The sequence below is a fragment of the Staurois parvus genome, unplaced genomic scaffold (assembly GCF_062004578.1).
Source record: "Staurois parvus isolate SC_StPar_1 unplaced genomic scaffold, SC_StPar_1.0 ptg001349l, whole genome shotgun sequence".
Taxonomy (NCBI): Eukaryota; Metazoa; Chordata; class Amphibia; order Anura; family Ranidae; genus Staurois; species Staurois parvus.
The window spans coordinates 4096901-4115898 of record NW_028319145.1 but is presented as its reverse complement, the minus strand read 5'-3'; the positions used below and the strand labels follow the sequence as shown (position 1 = coordinate 4115898).

The window sequence follows — 18998 nt, the reverse complement described above, 5'->3', positions numbered from 1 at the left end:
GATGGGGACTCAGATGTAAGGCAGCTGTGATGTAAGTGGAGACTCTGATGGCTACCCTGATGTAAGGGGGACTCTGACGGGGACCCTGAAGTACGAGGGGGAGGGGACTCTGATAGGGACTCTCATATAAGGGGGGACTCTAATGTGTGGGGGATTCTATTCTAAGATGGACTTTGATGTAAGAGAGACTTTAATGGGGACTTAATTGTGAGGGGGCTGTGATGGGGACTCTGATGTAAGTGGAGCCTCTAAAGTAAGGGCAACTCTGATGGGGACCCTAATGTAATGGGGGGATTTAATGGGAAATATGATGTAAGATGGGTCTCTGATGAGGATTCTCATATAAGGGGGGGACTCTCATGTATGGGGGACTCTCACGTGGACCTTGATAGGGACTCTGATGGGTTCAAGTTTATTTGAAATTTCTTTGTTTTATTGAAGTTTTTCTCTCTGTTTTTCTAAATAATTTCATGCAGATTAACAGAAAACTGTAAGGAAGACGTATGAATTCATTGAATTGTCATTCATTAACGTATGAACTGTTTTATTTCGGCCTGTGAATATTTGTAGAATAAACAATGTGGTCCTCGGGGGCGGGGCTCAGGGCTGTATTTATCAGAAGTCAGTCACTGGATAAAGAGAGAGCAATACTTTACTCTTTAATGTATCCTTTATCTGAATCTGACTGATGCTGCATGTTCAGGGGAAACAGCAACAGAGCTGAGGATTCAATGTCAGTTGAGGGCAAAGATCAGTCACAAGTCTCTCTGCAGCTCAGGTCACCTGTAGCCATCTCTGGCATGTTTGCAAGTGTTCTAGAGACTGCAGACCTTTTGCGCTTTGATAACTAGGTACTATTTTAATTCATTATATTTACATTGAAGGTAAGTAATGTAGGGGCTTACTAACTGTTGTGGAACTACGCACGACCTCCTGCTCTCTAGCTCCCTTCTCTCCTCCTCCCATGCTCATCTCCAGGACTTCTCTAGGGCTTCCCCCATCCTCTGGAACTCTCTACCCCAATTAATCAGACTATCACCTACTCTGCTCACTTTTAAGGTGATCTCTGAAAACCTATCTCTTCAGGGAAGCCTATCCTGCCCTCAGCTAATAATGGAATCTTCTACTCTTCCAACCAGTCCATCCTCCACAGTTATTACCTTTTGTACCACTAGCCCTTCCCTCCTAGATTGTAAGCTCCCAGGATCAGGGCCCTCCTATCCCTCATGTATTGAACTGTATTGTTGCTGTATTGTCTCCCGTTATATTGTAAAGCGCTGAGCAAACTGTTGGCCCTATATAAATCCTGTATAATAATAATATATAAATCCTGTATAATAATAATAATAATAATAATAATAATAATATACAAATCCTATATAATAATATATAAATCCTGTATAATAATAATATATAAATCCTGTATAATAATAATATATAAATCCTGTATAATAATAATAATAATAATAATATACAAATCCTATATAATAATAATATATAAATCCTGTATAATAATAATATATAAATCCTGTATAATAATAACATAAAAATCCTGTATAATAATAATATATAAATCCTGTATAATAATAATAATATATAAATCCTGTATAATAATAATATATAAATCCTGTATAATAATAATATATAAATCCTGTATAATAATAATATATAAATCCTGTATAATAATAATAATATATAAATGCTGTATAATAGTAATAACTACAAGTACCAAAATACTAAAGGGAATGTCTTATTCCTAGAGAGTGATATGGCCAACCTATGGACTTTGAGGCACACAATGCCGTTGGTACTCCATTTGGTTACATAGATCAGTCAGTCTTTGTGAAAATACTTTTTAATGTCACCCTTGCTGAGAACACAAGGAGGCTGGGCCTGCCAGCTATGCGTTCTGTGCACAAAGCGGCGCCAACCTGTTATACCATCGGATCTCATGGAGTGTTCTGAAAGGGTGGAGGGGGATGATATACCTGTAAGCCCACACTGCCAGGGATTCCTGCTGGTCCTGGTGGTCCTGGTTCTCCCTGCAGAAAAGACTCAATCAATACATCTGGACAACATCTGACACATCCGCTTAACTATATAATGGAATGCAACTGAAACATTGCAAAAATAAACATCTTTCCAGGCTGAATCATTAGTGGTCATTAGATAACATTGCCTACGGTGAGAAAAGGTTGGGCTGAACCAAAAGTAGACATCCTGCTCAACACATATGTTCATCTATGGTGAGCCCAGGGGCGACCATGTCATTTGTGCAAACTGGGCAGCTGCACATGGGCCCTTTGGGAATAAGGGGTCCATTTACACTGGTTGTGGGTCCAAGGAGTGCTGGGACCCCTTCCATTGTCACATGGACCTGGACATGACCCACTTCTTTCTAGAGGTCAACTGATACGAGGTGGTATCAAAAAGGGAATAAGGGGTCCATTTACTCTAGTTGTGGGTCCAAGGAGTGCTGGGACCCCTTCCATTGTCACACGGACCTGGACATGACCCACTTCTTTCTAGAGGTCAACTGATACGAGGTGATATCAAAATGTTTTGAGACTAGTCTTGTAACACACCAACAGATGGCACCACATGCGTTACCACATCTGCTATTTCATCATGGACAGCAAGTCAGGACAAAGAGCAAACGTGAAATTCTGCATGAAACCCGTACATCCAATATTTGTCACCGGTAATGATTGTCCTCCGATGATCGTCACGCACAAGTTGCCAAAATGGTGAGCCACAAACAAAAGACAATGACAGATGTGAAGGTTGGGCTCAACCAAAAGTAGACATCCTGCGCAACACACATGTTCATCTATGGTGAGCCCAGGGGCGGCCATGTCACTTGTGCAAACTGGGCAGCTGCACATGGGCCCTTTGGGAATAAGGGGTCCATTTTCACTAGTTGTGGGTCCAAGGAGTGCTGGGACCCCTTCCATTGTCACACGGACCTGGACATGACCCACTTCTTTCTAGAGGTCAACTGATACGAGGTGGTATCAAAAAGTTTTGAGACTAGTCTTGTAACACACCAACAGATGGCACCACATGCGTTACCACGTCTGCCATTTCATCATGGACAGCAAGTCAGGACAAAGAGCAAACTGGAAATTCTGCATGAAACCCATACATCTGAGTTTTGTCACCGATAATGATTGTTCTCCGATGATCATCATGCACAAGTTGCCGAATGGTTACAACATTTTTGGGGGTTGAGCTCGTTGAAGGTCTTCCTGATCTCTCGTCGCTTTCCAGTAATGTTCTTCCGTGCCACTCAAAACACCTCAAACGACTCATTGCAGCATCACCGTAAACTCGCCGACTCATGTCAAACGTCTCTGTGGCAGATTTGCACAGTTTCACGCAGAATCTCACGTTTACGCTTTGTTCTAATTTGCTGTTCATGATGAAATAGCAGACGTGGTAACACATGAGGTCAGAATAGCACCAGTTGCACAGCTCACAATGTACACAGGACGATGTCTTTTTGGCACACTGACTTATGAAGGTTGGTGCTCCCTGTGACTGTGCGTGCAGCCTTGTGCTGTCATCTGTTGGCATGTTACAAAACAAGTCTCAAAACTTTTTGATATCACGTACATTGTATGTAGAAACAAAGCATTTAATTGACCAGTAACTGGGTCTTGCACCTGTGCCTTTTGGTGACTCTGCCTACCAGTGGATGGGCCTGCAGATGTGGTGGGTCAGTAGACTATCAGCTGAAAAATTTCAGCTGGGCCAGCAGTCTTTCCCAGGGCCAAACTTCTGACCCACATGGAAGAAAAATATATTTTAAATATATTTTAAAAATATTCTTCCCAAATATATTGTCATATGTTTGAAATCGTACAATTTTGGCCGTATTCGATATATTTCAATATATATATATATATATATATATATATATATATATATATATATACTGTATGTTGAAATGCTTTTTTTAGATAATACAAAATATATGAAAAATATTTTTAAAAATACATTTTCAAATATACTGCATGTCTTTAAAAATACATTTAATCTACATTTTTGTAATGCATTTACAAATATATGTAAAAACATATGTTAAAATGACTTTTTTATATGTTAAAATCTGAAGAATATATTTAAAATATATATATATTTAAAAAAAAATATTTTTCATATATTTTGTAATATATAAAAATACATTTTAACATACAGTATATATATATATTCACTATATGTTGAAATTCTTTATTTTTATATTACAAAATATATGAAAAATATTTTTAAAAATACATTTTCAATCTACTGTATCTTTAAAAATACATTCAATCTACATTTTTGGAATGCATTTACAAATATATGTAAAAACATATGTTAAAATGACTTATATATATATATATTTTTAAAAATATTTTTCATATATTTTGTAATATATAAAAAATGCATTTCAACATACAGTGTATATATATATATATATATATATATATATATGTATTGAATACGGCCAAAATTGTAGTATTTCAAATATATGTCAATATATTTGGGAAGAATAGTTTAAATATATATATTTTTCTTCCATGTGGGGAGGTCATACGCTTCCCATATATAGTCCAAATGCAGTCTGATTCTTCTGTAGGTAGAATCTCTCAAAATCTCTATAGATCGATCACCCCCAATATTACCTTCTGTCCATCCTTTCCAGACTCCCCTATTTCTCCTTTGTGCCCCGTGTGACCCTGTAACAGAGAGAAAAGAAGGCAATGAGGAGTAAATACAAAACAACAAAAAATAGAAGGCCGTTGATTAAAATACAGTCTTGTAATGGAAATAAGTGCACTGAGATCGTTAGCTAGAGGTTCCACAGACTGGGCTGAAATCGTGGCCTGTGATTGGCGGCGAGCACTTTTCTATTTTCTCCATTGATAATACAGACAGATGTAGAGGTGGATGTAGAGAACTTCAGAAACGGAATTTAAAGTCTTTACATTGTTTTATATAATGAGATAATAGTTCCTTTAATGTATAGTCTGTATCATATATGTTCATGGAGGCAGTCATAGTTTCTCACTACATATGCAGCCTTTGCTTTCTTCTTTGCAGCACTCTTCAAAGGTCATACTTTACTGCTCCTTCTCACAATCAAGGCTAAAAGCTGCCCAATCCATTTAAAACAATGCACTCCATGTGTGGCTAATATTTCATCTCAACAGTTGTTAAGAGGGAGAAGCAAAGTAATTGTACTGAACCACTGAGTGCTGCCTCTAGTGGCTCATTTTCAATTCTTTAGACTAACATTAATGTGAGAGCACAAGTTGGCTAAGTCTGAGCTCCAGGCAAATATTTTTGAGATTTACAAAGCCCTACTAGACAGCATGTCCAAGGGGAATACACCACTTTCCCTGTTGCAGTTAAGCTGGCCACAGACTAGTACATTTTTTAATTCTTTGTTCATTTGACGACTGGAAGAATGTTGTTTGAGAATGCTTTAAAATGATGTTTGCTTTCGATTTTGGAATGAATGTAATTTCCCAAATGAAAATCACATTCACTGTTCACCTCCGTTCATTAAAGGAAATTTTCCCATCCAGATCCTTTGACTTTTCTCATCATTGTGGTAGAAAATGCACATTAACTTGACCCCTCTAACATGACAAGGGTAGAATATACGCCTTCCAACCTAACCAAGCCTGCTAGGCCATACCCTCCACCATCCCAGCTATACAAAATACACAAATCAAGTTTTTTGGAGTCAAAATACCAATAGCAGCCTTTTATTTACCAAAAAATTATTTCAACATAGGTAACATAACCATTCCAAATGATAAACAGAGGAAACACGTGGTGGTCATTGGAGGGCCATAAACCCAACTTCACTTTTGTGGAAACATTCCTTCAACTTAGGCCCTCAGCCACAACACACCGGCTCGGGGATAACCCTACTTATCCGCAGTGACCACCATTTTACCTATTCCGAGTTAACCCCTTGTTACCCGGAATGTAGAGAGGTCCCCATACCACTGATGGGTCCCGAATCTGTCTCCATACAGAATTCTTTCCTCCTCCAATGACCAACCACCGCCAAGGCCACCGTGACAATCCAAACCAAAGCACGAAGGGGAGGGAAGGTGGGAAGCTTCTTCTTCTTCCAAACTTCCCCCACTGGACTTCCTGAGGACAGACCCTCCTTTCCCTCCCTGGGAGACCCTCCCCAACATCCCCCATCCAATAAGGTAAGCCTTAATCCTCAAAACTTCCTTCCCATAATTTAACCCTCTGTTGTCCCTCTATTATGTGTCCTTAAAACAAAGATTTTTCATCTAATTCTACTAGTGTATAGCCAGCTTTATTGACTTTAGAAGGAATAGAGTGGTGTTCTCTCTCCAACCCCATTCAGCTGATTGGACAGTGTAGAAGCAGCAAGAGACTGATGAGGTCAACCCTCTGCTCACCCTACTCTCTTCTCCTTGTCTTCATATTTTGCAGGCAGTACACTTTATTGACTCCCAATTCTGCCTTATCTCTCCCAGATGCTGCCCAGGGGATTGCAAGAGGCCGATGCCATGTTACATTTAGGTGCATTTGAATCTGCAACATAGGCCCGCTTCAGAAGTATGATATTATCTTTAATTTCTCTACAATTATTTAAAATTGCTCAAGATACAATTAAGAAGTCTGCCCCTATAAATGTATAAAAAAAACACGATTCCAGACTTACTATAGCCATCTAAGAAATCAGCTCGACACCTCAAAGACAGGAATGACTAAAGGGTAGGCATAATGGCCAACACTTCGTGGGGCTAAATATATGACCAAACAAAAGCTAAAGTAACCAAGAAGTAACTAACATACTAAAGGGATGAGTGATCATATATCCTGGATCCACATGTGGCCACCATTTTTAAGCAACAATTGATGGTCCTACTGGAACCACAAGTCCTGATATATCTCAGGTTTACAACTGACTACCTTATTCATGCCATGATTGATGGTCCTGCTGGAATCCCAAATTTCTGATTAAAAACAATGAACCACAGTTTCTAATGATATCGAACAACCTCAATGCAACCAGAGAAAATGCCATCTTTGCCTACACTATAAGTGACATGGTTTAGCTTTTATGGTGATGCTACTCTGGTACAGTGATTTTGACATGTGCCCAGCTGAGCCATGTCAGGTGTGATTTTTATTGTTAGCTCTACTATAAAGAGCTCTCTGGCTCAACATTCTAAAGGCAATTGGACCACAGAAGCCACCACCAATCTAAAATGTAACCATCTCTAGATGTCAAAGAAATCCCATAAAGGCATTAAATTACAATTCTCAATGACTGATTATCATATGCTATCATTGAAGATTAGATCCCCCTACTGCTTCTTAAAGAAATGGGTAGAACCCTTCACCAGCACCCCAACAACACCCCAAACCAACCTTTAGATTCATGACTGACAGGTGCCTAAGATAGTCCTACGATAGATACCTATGCAACCACAAGACAGTGACCTACTACCCCATCTCATCTTAATGGTCTGAAATGGGCAGAACCTGTGACCAGCACCCTAACGACACACCAAACCAACCTCTGAACCATGAATGAGAAGTGCCTATTATAGTCCTACAATAGTCTCCTATACAAATACAAAAGGCAGTGCCCCCTCCCACCATCTCAATGGTTTGAAATGAGCAGATCTCTTGAAGAGCACCCCAATGATACAATGAACCAACCTCCGATCAATGACTGATACATGCCTACGATAGTCCTTTGATAGACTCCTATACATCCACAAACAGCAGTGCCGCCTTCCCCATGTTAATGGTCTGGATTTGGGCGCATATCTTGACCTGCACACCAAAACAACCTCAGATCCATGACTGACATGTGCCTATAAAAGTCCTACGATAGGCTCCTATGCAGCCACATAAAACAATTACTCACTACCCCATCTTAATGGTCTGAAATGGGCAGAACCTGTGACCAGCACCCTAACAACACACACCAAACCAACCTTAGATCCATGACTGACAGGTGCCTACAATAGTCCTATGATAGACTCCTATGCAACCACAAAAGATAGTGACCCACTAACCCATCTTAATGGTCTGAAATGGGTAGAACCTGTGACCAGCACCCTAACGACACACCAAACCAACCACAGAACCATGACTGACAGGTTTCTACGATAACCTCCTATGCAACCACAAAAGACAGCGCCCCTCCCTCCATCACAATGGTCTGAAATGGGCAGATCTCTGGACCGGCACCCCAATAATACACCGAACAAACCTCAGATCAATGACTGACACATGCCTACGATAGTCCTTCAAAAGAATCTTATACATACACAAACAGAAGTGCCGCCTTCTCCATCCCAATGGTCTTAAATGGGCAGATCTCTTGACCAGCACTCCAATGATACACCAAACCAACCTCAGATCCATGACTGACAGGTACCTACAATAGTCCTACAATAGGCTCCTATGCAACCACATAAGACAGTGACCCATTACCCCATCTTAATGGTCTGAAATGGACAGAACCTGTGACCAGCACTCCAACGATACCCCAAACCAACCTCAGATCCATAACTGACAAGTACCTATGACAGACTCCTAATCAACCACAAAAGGCAGTTCCCCCATCTCCTAACTTAATGGTCGAAAACGGGCAGAAATCGTGATCAGCACCCCAACGATACACCAAACCAACCTCAGATCCATAATTGGCAGGTGTCTACTATAGTCTTACCTTAAATCCTGGCATGCCAGGAGGACCAGGTGGGCCAGGTGGACAGACAGCTGGACACTGCAAGAAAAAGGACTGTCGTTAATACTTATTCAATTATGGATACTTCTTCATGTGGCCAGGACTAATGAGGCTGGAATGTTGAAAAACTTACCTGCAAATCTCCATTGCTGTCAGGAACAACTCCTGGAAGACCCTATGATAAAATATCAGAGAATGAATGAGAGAAGAGAGAGCTGCAGGTTTCTATCACTAATACTTTCTGCTGTCTTAGGTGTCAGAATGGTAATATACTGTATATACCTACAAGGTCTTATGTGGAAAGAACCTGAAACCAAATTAATTGTTAACAAAGTATGGAGGATTCATGTCTTTACCAAATCAGATTCTAGCTGCTCTTTTTCCCAGTACAGGTAAGGAAATTTACACAGGAGAGACACAGAAAATAAACACAAAATAAATGCGCTAACCAATCGCACATAATGAGAAAAACTTACTGGAGGGCCAGGTGGTCCTGGGGGGCCAGGAAGGCCAGGTTGGCCTGCAGGTCCCTGTATAATAAAGATGAAACAAGAACTTAATAGTGACTACTTACAAACAAAAGCATCAAGACTCGTCTAAAAAGCGTGTATGATTGCCTTTATTATTAGTGCTGTCGTATTAAAGTGGAACTATAAGAATCTGAGATTGAAATGGGTCAGTCATCCAGGTACTAATGTATTCCAGTGGGATCAAATCAAAGACTTTATAATAGTACCAATGCATTTTAGGGTCCAAGACCACCACTCTTCATCAGGGCTTGAAGATGGAAAAACCATGTATGCAGCTGGACAGAACTACAAAGCACGGGATCTTTTGATGAAATGAATGTGAAAAGTTCATTAGCAGCTGGTTTTACAGCAGGTGCTGACATACTTTGTTTTTCATTAAGAACTGATATATCACTAATTTACTTAATACTTCCTTTACATTTTAAAGGCAATATATTGTATAGTCTATATATTTTCTTTAAAGCCTAGTAAACCAGTCCGGCAACTATTGTACTGCACTCAATCTCCCTGAAACCTGGCTGAAAAACTCCCAGAAATGGCATCGTCCCATCCTGTCTTGTTTCTAGGACATTGCTAAAATACTCCAAGCCAATTCAAACCCCCTTGCAAAGCTGGAACAGAGGGGATAGTGGACCACACATGTGCAAGAGTTTCAAAGCTGGCTCCTATGACGATGAGCAGTAACAGCTGGGAGTGTCTTAGCAACGTCCTAGCAACAAGGCAGGGCAGGATGATGCCAGCTCTGATGGTTTTATTTGCCAGGCGGTACATAAATGGCCTACACCTATGGCAAGGGCATTATTCAACTTTATTCAATGCTTCATTGCTTGGTTTTTATCTACAGACACCTCTTACCTGCACAGGAAGTTCTTTGGTAAAGAACTGAAGTGGAAATTTTTTTTCCATGGTGTTGGAATAATGAATAACCTCTGTTACGTTTTTACTGCTGAATTTGTCCTTTAGCTCCGATGGGTGGTCATCAGGACAGGATGTGGGGAAAAAATCTATCCAATGGGGACATACAGCAAAAAACAAAACAAAAAAAAACCCTTTTTATCGTAGGGAGCCTCTGTTGGGTTTTAAAGCTGCCTTCGCCCTTGTTCGGGAGGAGTTGTCCCACTCCATTTTCCTGGGCCATGAAATTATGTTGTAAAGCCCTGGTTGAGAGTAGATAACAAAAAATAACATACCGCTGGTCCTTGGGGTCCTTTACCGCCTGGTAAGCCACTTGGTCCAGCCAGACCCTGGAAGGAGGACACAGATCAGACGCAATCTGTAGTCATACAAAAGCTGCTGCTGAAAAATGCAATGTGACCTGGCTGAACATGACCAAGATCTCATACAGAACAACATCCACAATTATATCCATAGGATATAGAGGGTGGGTGATATATTAGAGGGGGGGGAGATACAGGCAGGCTATAGGGGATGGGTGATATCAGGGAGGGGGGAGATACAGGCAGTATATAGAGGATGGGCGATATCAGGGAGGGGGGAGATACAGGCAGTATATAGAGGATGGGCGATATCAGGGAGGGGGAGATACAGGCAGGATATAGAGGATGAGTGATATCAGGGAGGGGGATATACAGGCAGGATATAGAGGATGGGTGATATCAGGGAGGGGGAGATACAGGCAGGCTATAGAGGATGGGTGATATCAGGGAGGGGGGAGATACAGGCAGGATATAGAGGATGGGTGATATCAGGGAGGGGGAGATACAGGCAGGATATAGAGGATGGGTGATATCAGGGAGGGGGAGATACAGGCAGGATATAGAGGATGGGTGATATCAGGGAGGGGGGAGATACAGGCAGGATATAGAGGATGGGTGATATCAGGGAGGGGGAGATACAGGCAGGATATAGAGGATGAGTGATATCAGGGAGGGGGATATACAGGCAGGATATAGAGGATGGGTGATATCAGGGAGGGGGAGATACAGGCAGGCTATAGAGGATGGGTGATATCAGGGAGGGGGGAGATACAGGCAGTATATAGAGGATGGGTGATATCAGGGAGGGGGAGATACAGGCAGTATATAGAGGATGGGTGATATTAGGGAGGGGGAGATACAGGCAGGATATAGAGGATGGGTGATATCAGGGAGGGGGGAGATACAGGCAGGATATAGAGGATGGGTGATATCAGGGAGGGGGAGATACAGGCAGGATATAGAGGATGAGTGATATCAGGGAGGGGGAGATACAGGCAGGATATAGAGCAGTGGTTCTCAACCTTTCTAATGCCGTGACCCCTTAATACAGTTCCTCATGTTGTGGTGACCCCCAACCATAAAATTATTTTCGTTGCTACTTCATAACTGTAATTTTGCAGTGGGAGGAGTAGTGCCATGTCATTGGTGTCAGTGGAAGGAGTAGTGCCCCATCACTGATGTCAGTGGGATGAATAGTGCCCCATTGTTGGTATCAGTGGGAGGAATAGTGCCCCATCGTTGGTATCAGTGGGAGGAATAGTGCCCCATCACTGATGTCAGTGGGATGAATAGTGCCCCATCACTGGTGTCAGTGGGAGGAATAGTGCCCCATCACTGATGTCAGTGGGATGCATAGTGCCCCATCGTTGGTATCAGTGGGAGGAATAGTGCCCCATCACTGATGTCAGTGGGATGAATAGTGCCCCATCACTGGTGTCAGTGGGAGGAATAGTGCCCCATCACTGGTGTCAGTGGGAGGAATAGTGCCCCATCGTTGGTGTCAGTGGGAGGAATAGTGCCCCATCGTTGGTGTCAGTGGGAGGAATAGTGCCCCATCGTTGGTATCAGTGGGAGGAATAGTGCCCCATCGTTGGTATCAGTGGGAGGAATAGTGCCCCATCGTTGGTATCAGTGGGAGGAATAGTGCCCCATCGTTGGTATCAGTGGGAGGAATAGTGTCCCATCATTGGTATCAGTGGGAGGAATAGTGCCCCATCGTTGGTGTCAGTGGGAGGAATAGTGCCCCATCGTTGGTGTCAGTGGGAGGAATAGTGCCCCATCGTTGGTATCAGTGGGAGGAATAGTGCCCCATCGTTGGTGTCAGTGGGAGGAATAGTGCCCCATCGTTGGTGTCAGTGGGAGGAGTAGTGCCCCATCATTGGTGTCAGTGGGAGGAGTAGTGCCCCATCATTGGTGTCAGTGGGGGGAGTAGTGCCCCATCATTGGTGTCAGTGGGGGGAGTAGTGCTCCATCACTGGTGTCAGTGGGAGGAGTAGTGCCCCATCGTTGGTATCAGTGGGAGGAATAGTGCCCCATCGTTGGTATCAGTGGGAGGAATAGTGCCCCATCGTTGGTATCAGTGGGAGGAATAGTGCCCCATTGTTGGTGTCAGTGGGAGGAATAGTGCCCCATCGTTGGTGTCAGTGGGAGGAATAGTGCCCCATCTTTGGTGTCAGTGGGAGGAATAGTGCCCCATCGTTGGTGTCAGTGGGAGGAATAGTGCCCCATCATTGGTGTCAGTGGGGGGAGTAGTGCCCCATCATTGGTGTCAGTGGGGGGAGTAGTGCCCCATCATTGGTGTCAGTGGGGGGAGTAGTGCTCCATCACTGGTGTCAGTGGGGGGAGTAGTGCCCCATCACTGGTGTCAGTGGGAGGAGTAGTGCTCCATCACTGGTGTCAGTGGGAGGAATAGTGCCACATCATTGGTGTCAGTGGGAGGAATAGTGCCCCATCATTGGTGTCAGTGGGAGGAGTAGTGCCCCATCATTGGTGTCAGTGGGAGGAGTAGTGCCCCATCATTAGTGTCAGTGGGAGGAGTAGTGCCCCATCATTGGTGTCAGTGGGGGGAGTAGTGCCCCATCATTGGTGTCAGTGGGGGGAGTAGTGCTCCATCACTGGTGTCAGTGGGGGGAGTAGTGCCCCATCATTGGTGTCAGTGGGAGGAATAGTGCCCCATCACTGGTGTCAGTGGGGGGAGTAGTGCCCCATCACTGGTGTCAGTGGGAGTAGTGCCCCATCACTGGTGTCAGTGGGAGGAATAGTGCCACATCATTGGTGTCAGTGGGAGGAAAAGTGCCCCATCATTGGTGTCAGTGGGAGGAATAGTGCCCCATCATTGATGTCAGTGTGGTGGAGGGGAGAATAGTGCCCCATCGTTGGGGTCAGGGGGGGGGGGAAATAGTGTCCCATCGTTGGTGTCAGTGGGGGGAGGAATAGTGCCCCATCATTGGTGTCAGTGGGAGGAGTAGTGCCCCATCATTGGTGTCAGTGGAAGGAGTAGTGCCCCATCATTGGTGTCAGTGGGGGGAGTAGTGCCCCATCATTGGTGTCAGTGGGGGGAGTAGTGCTCCATCACTGGTGTCAGTGGGGGGAGTAGTGCCCCATCATTGGTGTCAGTGGGAGGAATAGTGCCCCATCACTGGTGTCAGTGGGGGGAGTAGTGCCCCATCACTGGTGTCAGTGGGAGTAGTGCCCCATCACTGGTGTCAGTGGGAGGAATAGTGCCACATCATTGGTGTCAGTGGGAGGAAAAGTGCCCCATCATTGGTGTCAGTGGGAGGAATAGTGCCCCATCATTGATGTCAGTGTGGTGGAGGGGAGAATAGTGCCCCATCGTTGGGGTCAGGGGGGGGGGGAAAATAGTGTCCCATCGTTGGTGTCAGTGGGGGGAGGAATAGTGCCCCATCATTGATGTCAGTGTGGTGGAGGGGAGAATAGTGCCCCATCATTGGGGTCAGGGGGGGGGAAATAGTGCCCCATCGTTGGTGTCAGTGGGGGGAGGAATAGTGCCCCATCGTTGGTGTCAGTGGGGGGAGGAATAGTGCCCCATCGTTGGTGTCAGTGGGGGAAGGAATAGTGCCCCATCGTTGGTGTCAGTGGGGGGAGGAATAGTGCCCCATCGTTGGTGTCAGTGGGGGGAGGAATAGTGCCCCATCGTTGGTATTAGTGACACAACTGATGGGGCACTATTCCTCCCACTGACACCAATGATACTTACTTTGCTGACCCCTGCTCCAGCCTGGGCTCGCTCTCTCACTTACCTGTCAGCTGTCTTCCTTCTCTGGCCGCTCTCCTCTTCACTCGCTCCGGCAGCTCCCTCGGTCTTCTTTGATGTACGCGCGCTGCCGCTCGGCTCCTCCTCTCCAAGCTCCACCTCCTCGCCGGTGATTGGCCGCCTGTGTGCCTCTCCTGAGCTACAGTTCCGGTGGCCAATCAGTGGCGAGGAGGCGGAGCTGCTGAGCGATCCCGGAGGTGTGGCCAGGTGACAGCAGCGTATCATCCCGCCCACACATCGCCGGAGACTGCAGCGGTGTCTCGGTTCCTAAGACCATCGAAAATATGTGTTTTCCGATGGTCTTAGGCGACCCCTGGGAAATGGTCGTTCGACCCCCAAAGGGGTCGCGACCCCCAGGTTGAGAACCGCTGATATAGAGGATGGGTGATATATGGGAGGGGGAGATACAGGCAGGATATAGAGGATGGGTGATATCAGGGAGGGGGGAGATACAGGCAGGATATAGAGGATGGGTGATATCAGGGAGGGGGAGATACAGGCAGGATATAGAGGATGGGTTGTAGAGGGGAGGGGGAGATACAGGCAGGATATAGAGGATGGGTTGTAGAGGGGAGGGGGAGATACAAGCAGGATATAGAGGATGGGTTGTAGAGGGGAGGGGAAGGTACAGGCAGGATATAGAGGATGGGTCATATCAGGGAGGGGGAGATACAGGCAGGATATAGAGGATGGGTTGTAGAGGGGAGGGGGAAGGTACAGGCAGGATATAGAGGATGGGTTGTAGAGGGGAGGGGGAAGGTACAGGCAGTGAGCAGATGATGGGTGATATCAGGGAGGGTCAGGAAAGTAAGAAGAGATTATAACACGGATTACAGACAGGCCAGCAAGATTATCAGCAGGGAACAATTGTCGCCTGTAAGGATGGAACATGCATGGAGGTAAGGCCAGGTTTTTGAAATTAAAAGTCAGGAACTTTATTGGCCTGGGTTCACCTATAGAGGGCAGGCTCTGTAGACAAAGGCAGGTAGATGGCAATTTCAGATGGATCATGGACTAACACGGGGAATTTTGAGACAGATTAGAAACATTTATTATTTCTGCACAAAGAGAGTGTACCAGTCACTTACAGGAGGTCCTGGTGGTCCTCTTCCCTACAAAGACAGAAGTAAAAATGGTTAACAAAACATTTACTGACCAGTCTGAAAGTCACATGACTGTAATAGCGAATTTTGGGCCTGTACTCACTGGAGATCCATCAGGCCCTGGTGGTCCAATATCTCCCTGTAACAAAAAACATTACGTTACTATCAATTCTATACAATACAATGCTCTAATAATGTTCCCAATACGGTAATACAGAAAAAACATTGATGTGCTCTAAGCCAGTGTTTCTCAACCTTTCTTTAGTCAAGGCACCCTTTAAAATTATGGACAGTCTTGAGGCACCCCTTGAAATTAGGGACAGTCTTGAGGCACCCCTTGAAATTAGGGACAGCCTTGAGGCACCCTGTGAAATTGTGGACAGTCTTGAGGCACCCCTTGAAATTGTGGACAGTCTTGATGCACCCCTTGAAATTGTGGACAGTCTTGAGGCACCCCTTGAAATTATGGACAGTCTTGAGGCATCCCTTGAATTTATGGACAGTCTTGAGGCACCCCTTGAAATTATGGACAGTCTTGAGGCATCCCTTGAAATTATGGACAGTCTTGAGGCACCCCTTGAAATTATGGACAGTCTTGAGGCACCCCTTGAAATTATGGACAGTCTTGAGGCACCCCTTGAAATTGTGGACAGTTTTGAGGCACCCCATTCTAAAATAGGGTGCCTCTAGACTATCCATAATTTTAAAAGGGCACCCCATTCTAAAATGTGAGAAACTATTCTACTAGTTTTATATATAGCAACATCCACACATGTAGGACACCCAACATTAGAGGTGATTTATTCTTCCAAAGCAAATACACTTTTGCACACTGCTACTGACTAGTATTCCCATGTTTCTCTTCTCCTTCAGTTTTCTCCATCACTAAGCTAATGAGACCCCAGCACTGATGGAGAGGGGCAGGGGAGAGTCAAACTAGGATGCTGTGCAGGCAGCTGACATCCTCCTTATCAACTGATGATGTCATTGGTTGTCAGGACGCCGTCGGCTAGAAGGTCGTAATGGTGCACAATGAAAACCTGTGACTTTTTGTAACTAAAAGGGAAGCTTCTTTCACCCGCTGGTTTGTATACAAGTTTTGGGAAATGTTTAGACATTTTGCCAAGGCACCCCTGAAGAAACCTCAAGGCACCCCTGAAGAAACTTCAAGGAACCCCTGAAGAAACCTCAAGGCACCCCTAAAGAAACTTCCAGGAACCCCTGAAGAAACCTCAAGGCACCGTTGAAGAAACCTCAAGGCACCCCTGAAGAAACCTCAAGGCACCCCTAAAGAAACCTCAAGGCACCTCTAAAGAAACTTCAAGGAACCCCTGAAGAAACCTCAAGGAACCCCTGAAGAAACCTCAAGGCACCCCTGAAGAAACTTCAAGGAACCATAGGGTGCCTGGTCACTCTGGTTGAGAAAGGCTGCTCTAACCTATCATATTCTGGCTCTCTGCAGACTCCTGTGTGTCACAACCCGGCCACATTTCAGAAGGCCAAAAAGTGAAATGTCACCGGGATTGGTGGCAACCACCAGTAAAAATAGACCCAACAAGCAGATCAGACTGCAAGTTTCCATCTGACCAACTGTCATGGTTATCGATGGTCTTTCACACTTCTCAAACTGCCTGCAAACCCGCCACCATTTCACTCATCACTTGGCTGTATGCCATGACACCTACATATCAGCTCATTTTAGGCACAGTAGGAACAACATACCCTTCCTCCTGGAGGTCCATCAGGTCCGGCCTTCCCATCAGGTCCGGTCAGTCCCTGGACAAAAACAACACCAAAATGAATAGTCCTAATACCAGTAAAATTAGATTCGCTCTAAAACAACACATTTATATGATGAGTGTTCATATTTTGTATTTTGGAGATTAGTGGACAGTCTTTGTCTACAATTATGTTGTCGCTTGAAGCTCCAATGCTTGGGTTCAGCAGCACAATGTTCCTCTAGTCTTCTCCCCCCACTTGCTGTCCATCATTCCCACCGCTCAGAATCTGATGACTGACCTCTCTGAGGAACCCTCTGACATACTCTGTGGGTTAACAGTAGAATGGCAACAGCTACTTTGTTTCGTTTCATGTCTGATTGATCCATTAACTTACTAATTTTGTTACATTCATATCGAAATTATTTTTGTCTCATTTGTTCATTTTCAGCCAGATTCTAATTCTTCCAATATCGAATCAATCCAAATTAATTGTGATGAATAGCTGGTTCTATTCGATTTGAAATTCAAATTTCGGAAGACAGCTATAGTCTTTCTATTCTAAATTATTCAATTCAATTCTATTCTTTTCTATTCTATTCCTTTATTTTATATTCTGTTCTTTTTTTATTCTATTCTATTTTGTTTTGCGCTATTATTTTCTCTTCTGGTCTATTTTGTTTTATTCTATTCTATTATTTTCAAGCTTCGAATTTCGGAAGACGGCTATATTCTTTCTACTTTATTCTATTCTATTTGAAAATCCAAATGGCTATATACGATTCTAATCTATTTTTTTCTCTGTTCAATTCTTTTCTACTCTGTTCCTTTCTATTATTTTATTATCTATTTTATTAAATTGTAAGCTCCCAGGATCAGGGCCCTCCTATCCCTCTTGTATTGAACTGTATTGTTGCTGTATTGTCTCCCGTTTTATTGCAAAGCGCTGAGCAAACTGTTGGCGCGATATAAATCCGGTATAATAATAATATATAAATCCTGTATAATAATAATATATAAATCCTGTATAATAATAATATATAAATCCTGTATAATAATAATGTATAAATCCTGTATAATAATAATAATATATAAATCCTGTATAATAATAATAATAATAATATATAAATCCTGTATAATAATAATAATAATAATATATAAATCCTGTATAATAATAATATATAAATCCTGTATAATAATAATGTATAAATCCTGTATAATAATAATAATGTATAAATCCTGTATAATAATAATATATAAATTCTGTATAATAATAAAAATGATATTCTATTCTCTTTTACTCTATACTATTCTTTTCGAAATTCAAATTTCAGAAGGCTGCTATATTCTTTCTATTTTATTGTATTCGAGTTTCAGAACATAGCTATACTCTTTCTATTTTGTTCTATTCTGTTCAAAACTTGAAATCCAAAATTCGTATTTCAAAAGACGGCTATATAATTTCTGTTTTATTCTAATCTATTCAAAATTAGAATTTAGAAATTAGAATATCTGAAGATGGATATATTCTTTTTAATTTATTCTATTCTATTCTAATCTATATTTTCTATTCTATTCTTTTATTTTCTATGCTATTCTTTTCTTTTCTATTCCATTCCTTTATTTATTGTTCCATTCTATTCAATTCTATTCTTTAATTATCTATTCTTGTATTTTCTGTTCTATTCTGTTTTATTCTACTCTATTTTTTTCAAAATTTAAATTTTGGAAGATGGCTCTATTCTAGCACTATATTCTACCACTAATAGACACAGCCTTTGAAAAAAATCAGCATTATGTCTACATTTCAAATTTGTTTTTGAATTCTATTTCGTTTTGTTATTTCAGATTCTGGGTTTTTAATGCTGAGAGGCAAGGTTTGTGATCATGTGATCGCCATGATTGTGTT

At 42.9% G+C, this 18998-nt stretch overlaps 1 protein-coding gene across 1 annotated transcript in view; it reads right to left on the bottom strand.

Annotated features, from left to right (window-relative positions):
• The window catches only part of COL9A3 (collagen type IX alpha 3 chain), a 66075-nt gene that overhangs the window by 25951 nt on the left and 21126 nt on the right, over positions 1-18998 (bottom strand). Inside the window, exons 5-13 of the mRNA XM_089661551.1 lie at positions 17094-17147; positions 15475-15510; positions 15357-15380; positions 10467-10520; positions 9223-9276; positions 8880-8921; positions 8729-8785; positions 4668-4721; positions 1989-2042 (exon numbers count right to left, since the gene is read on the bottom strand). Coding sequence (XP_089517677.1) covers positions 1989-2042; positions 4668-4721; positions 8729-8785; positions 8880-8921; positions 9223-9276; positions 10467-10520; positions 15357-15380; positions 15475-15510; positions 17094-17147 — 429 coding nt within the window. The remainder of the gene's footprint in view (positions 1-1988; positions 2043-4667; positions 4722-8728; positions 8786-8879; positions 8922-9222; positions 9277-10466; positions 10521-15356; positions 15381-15474; positions 15511-17093; positions 17148-18998) is intronic.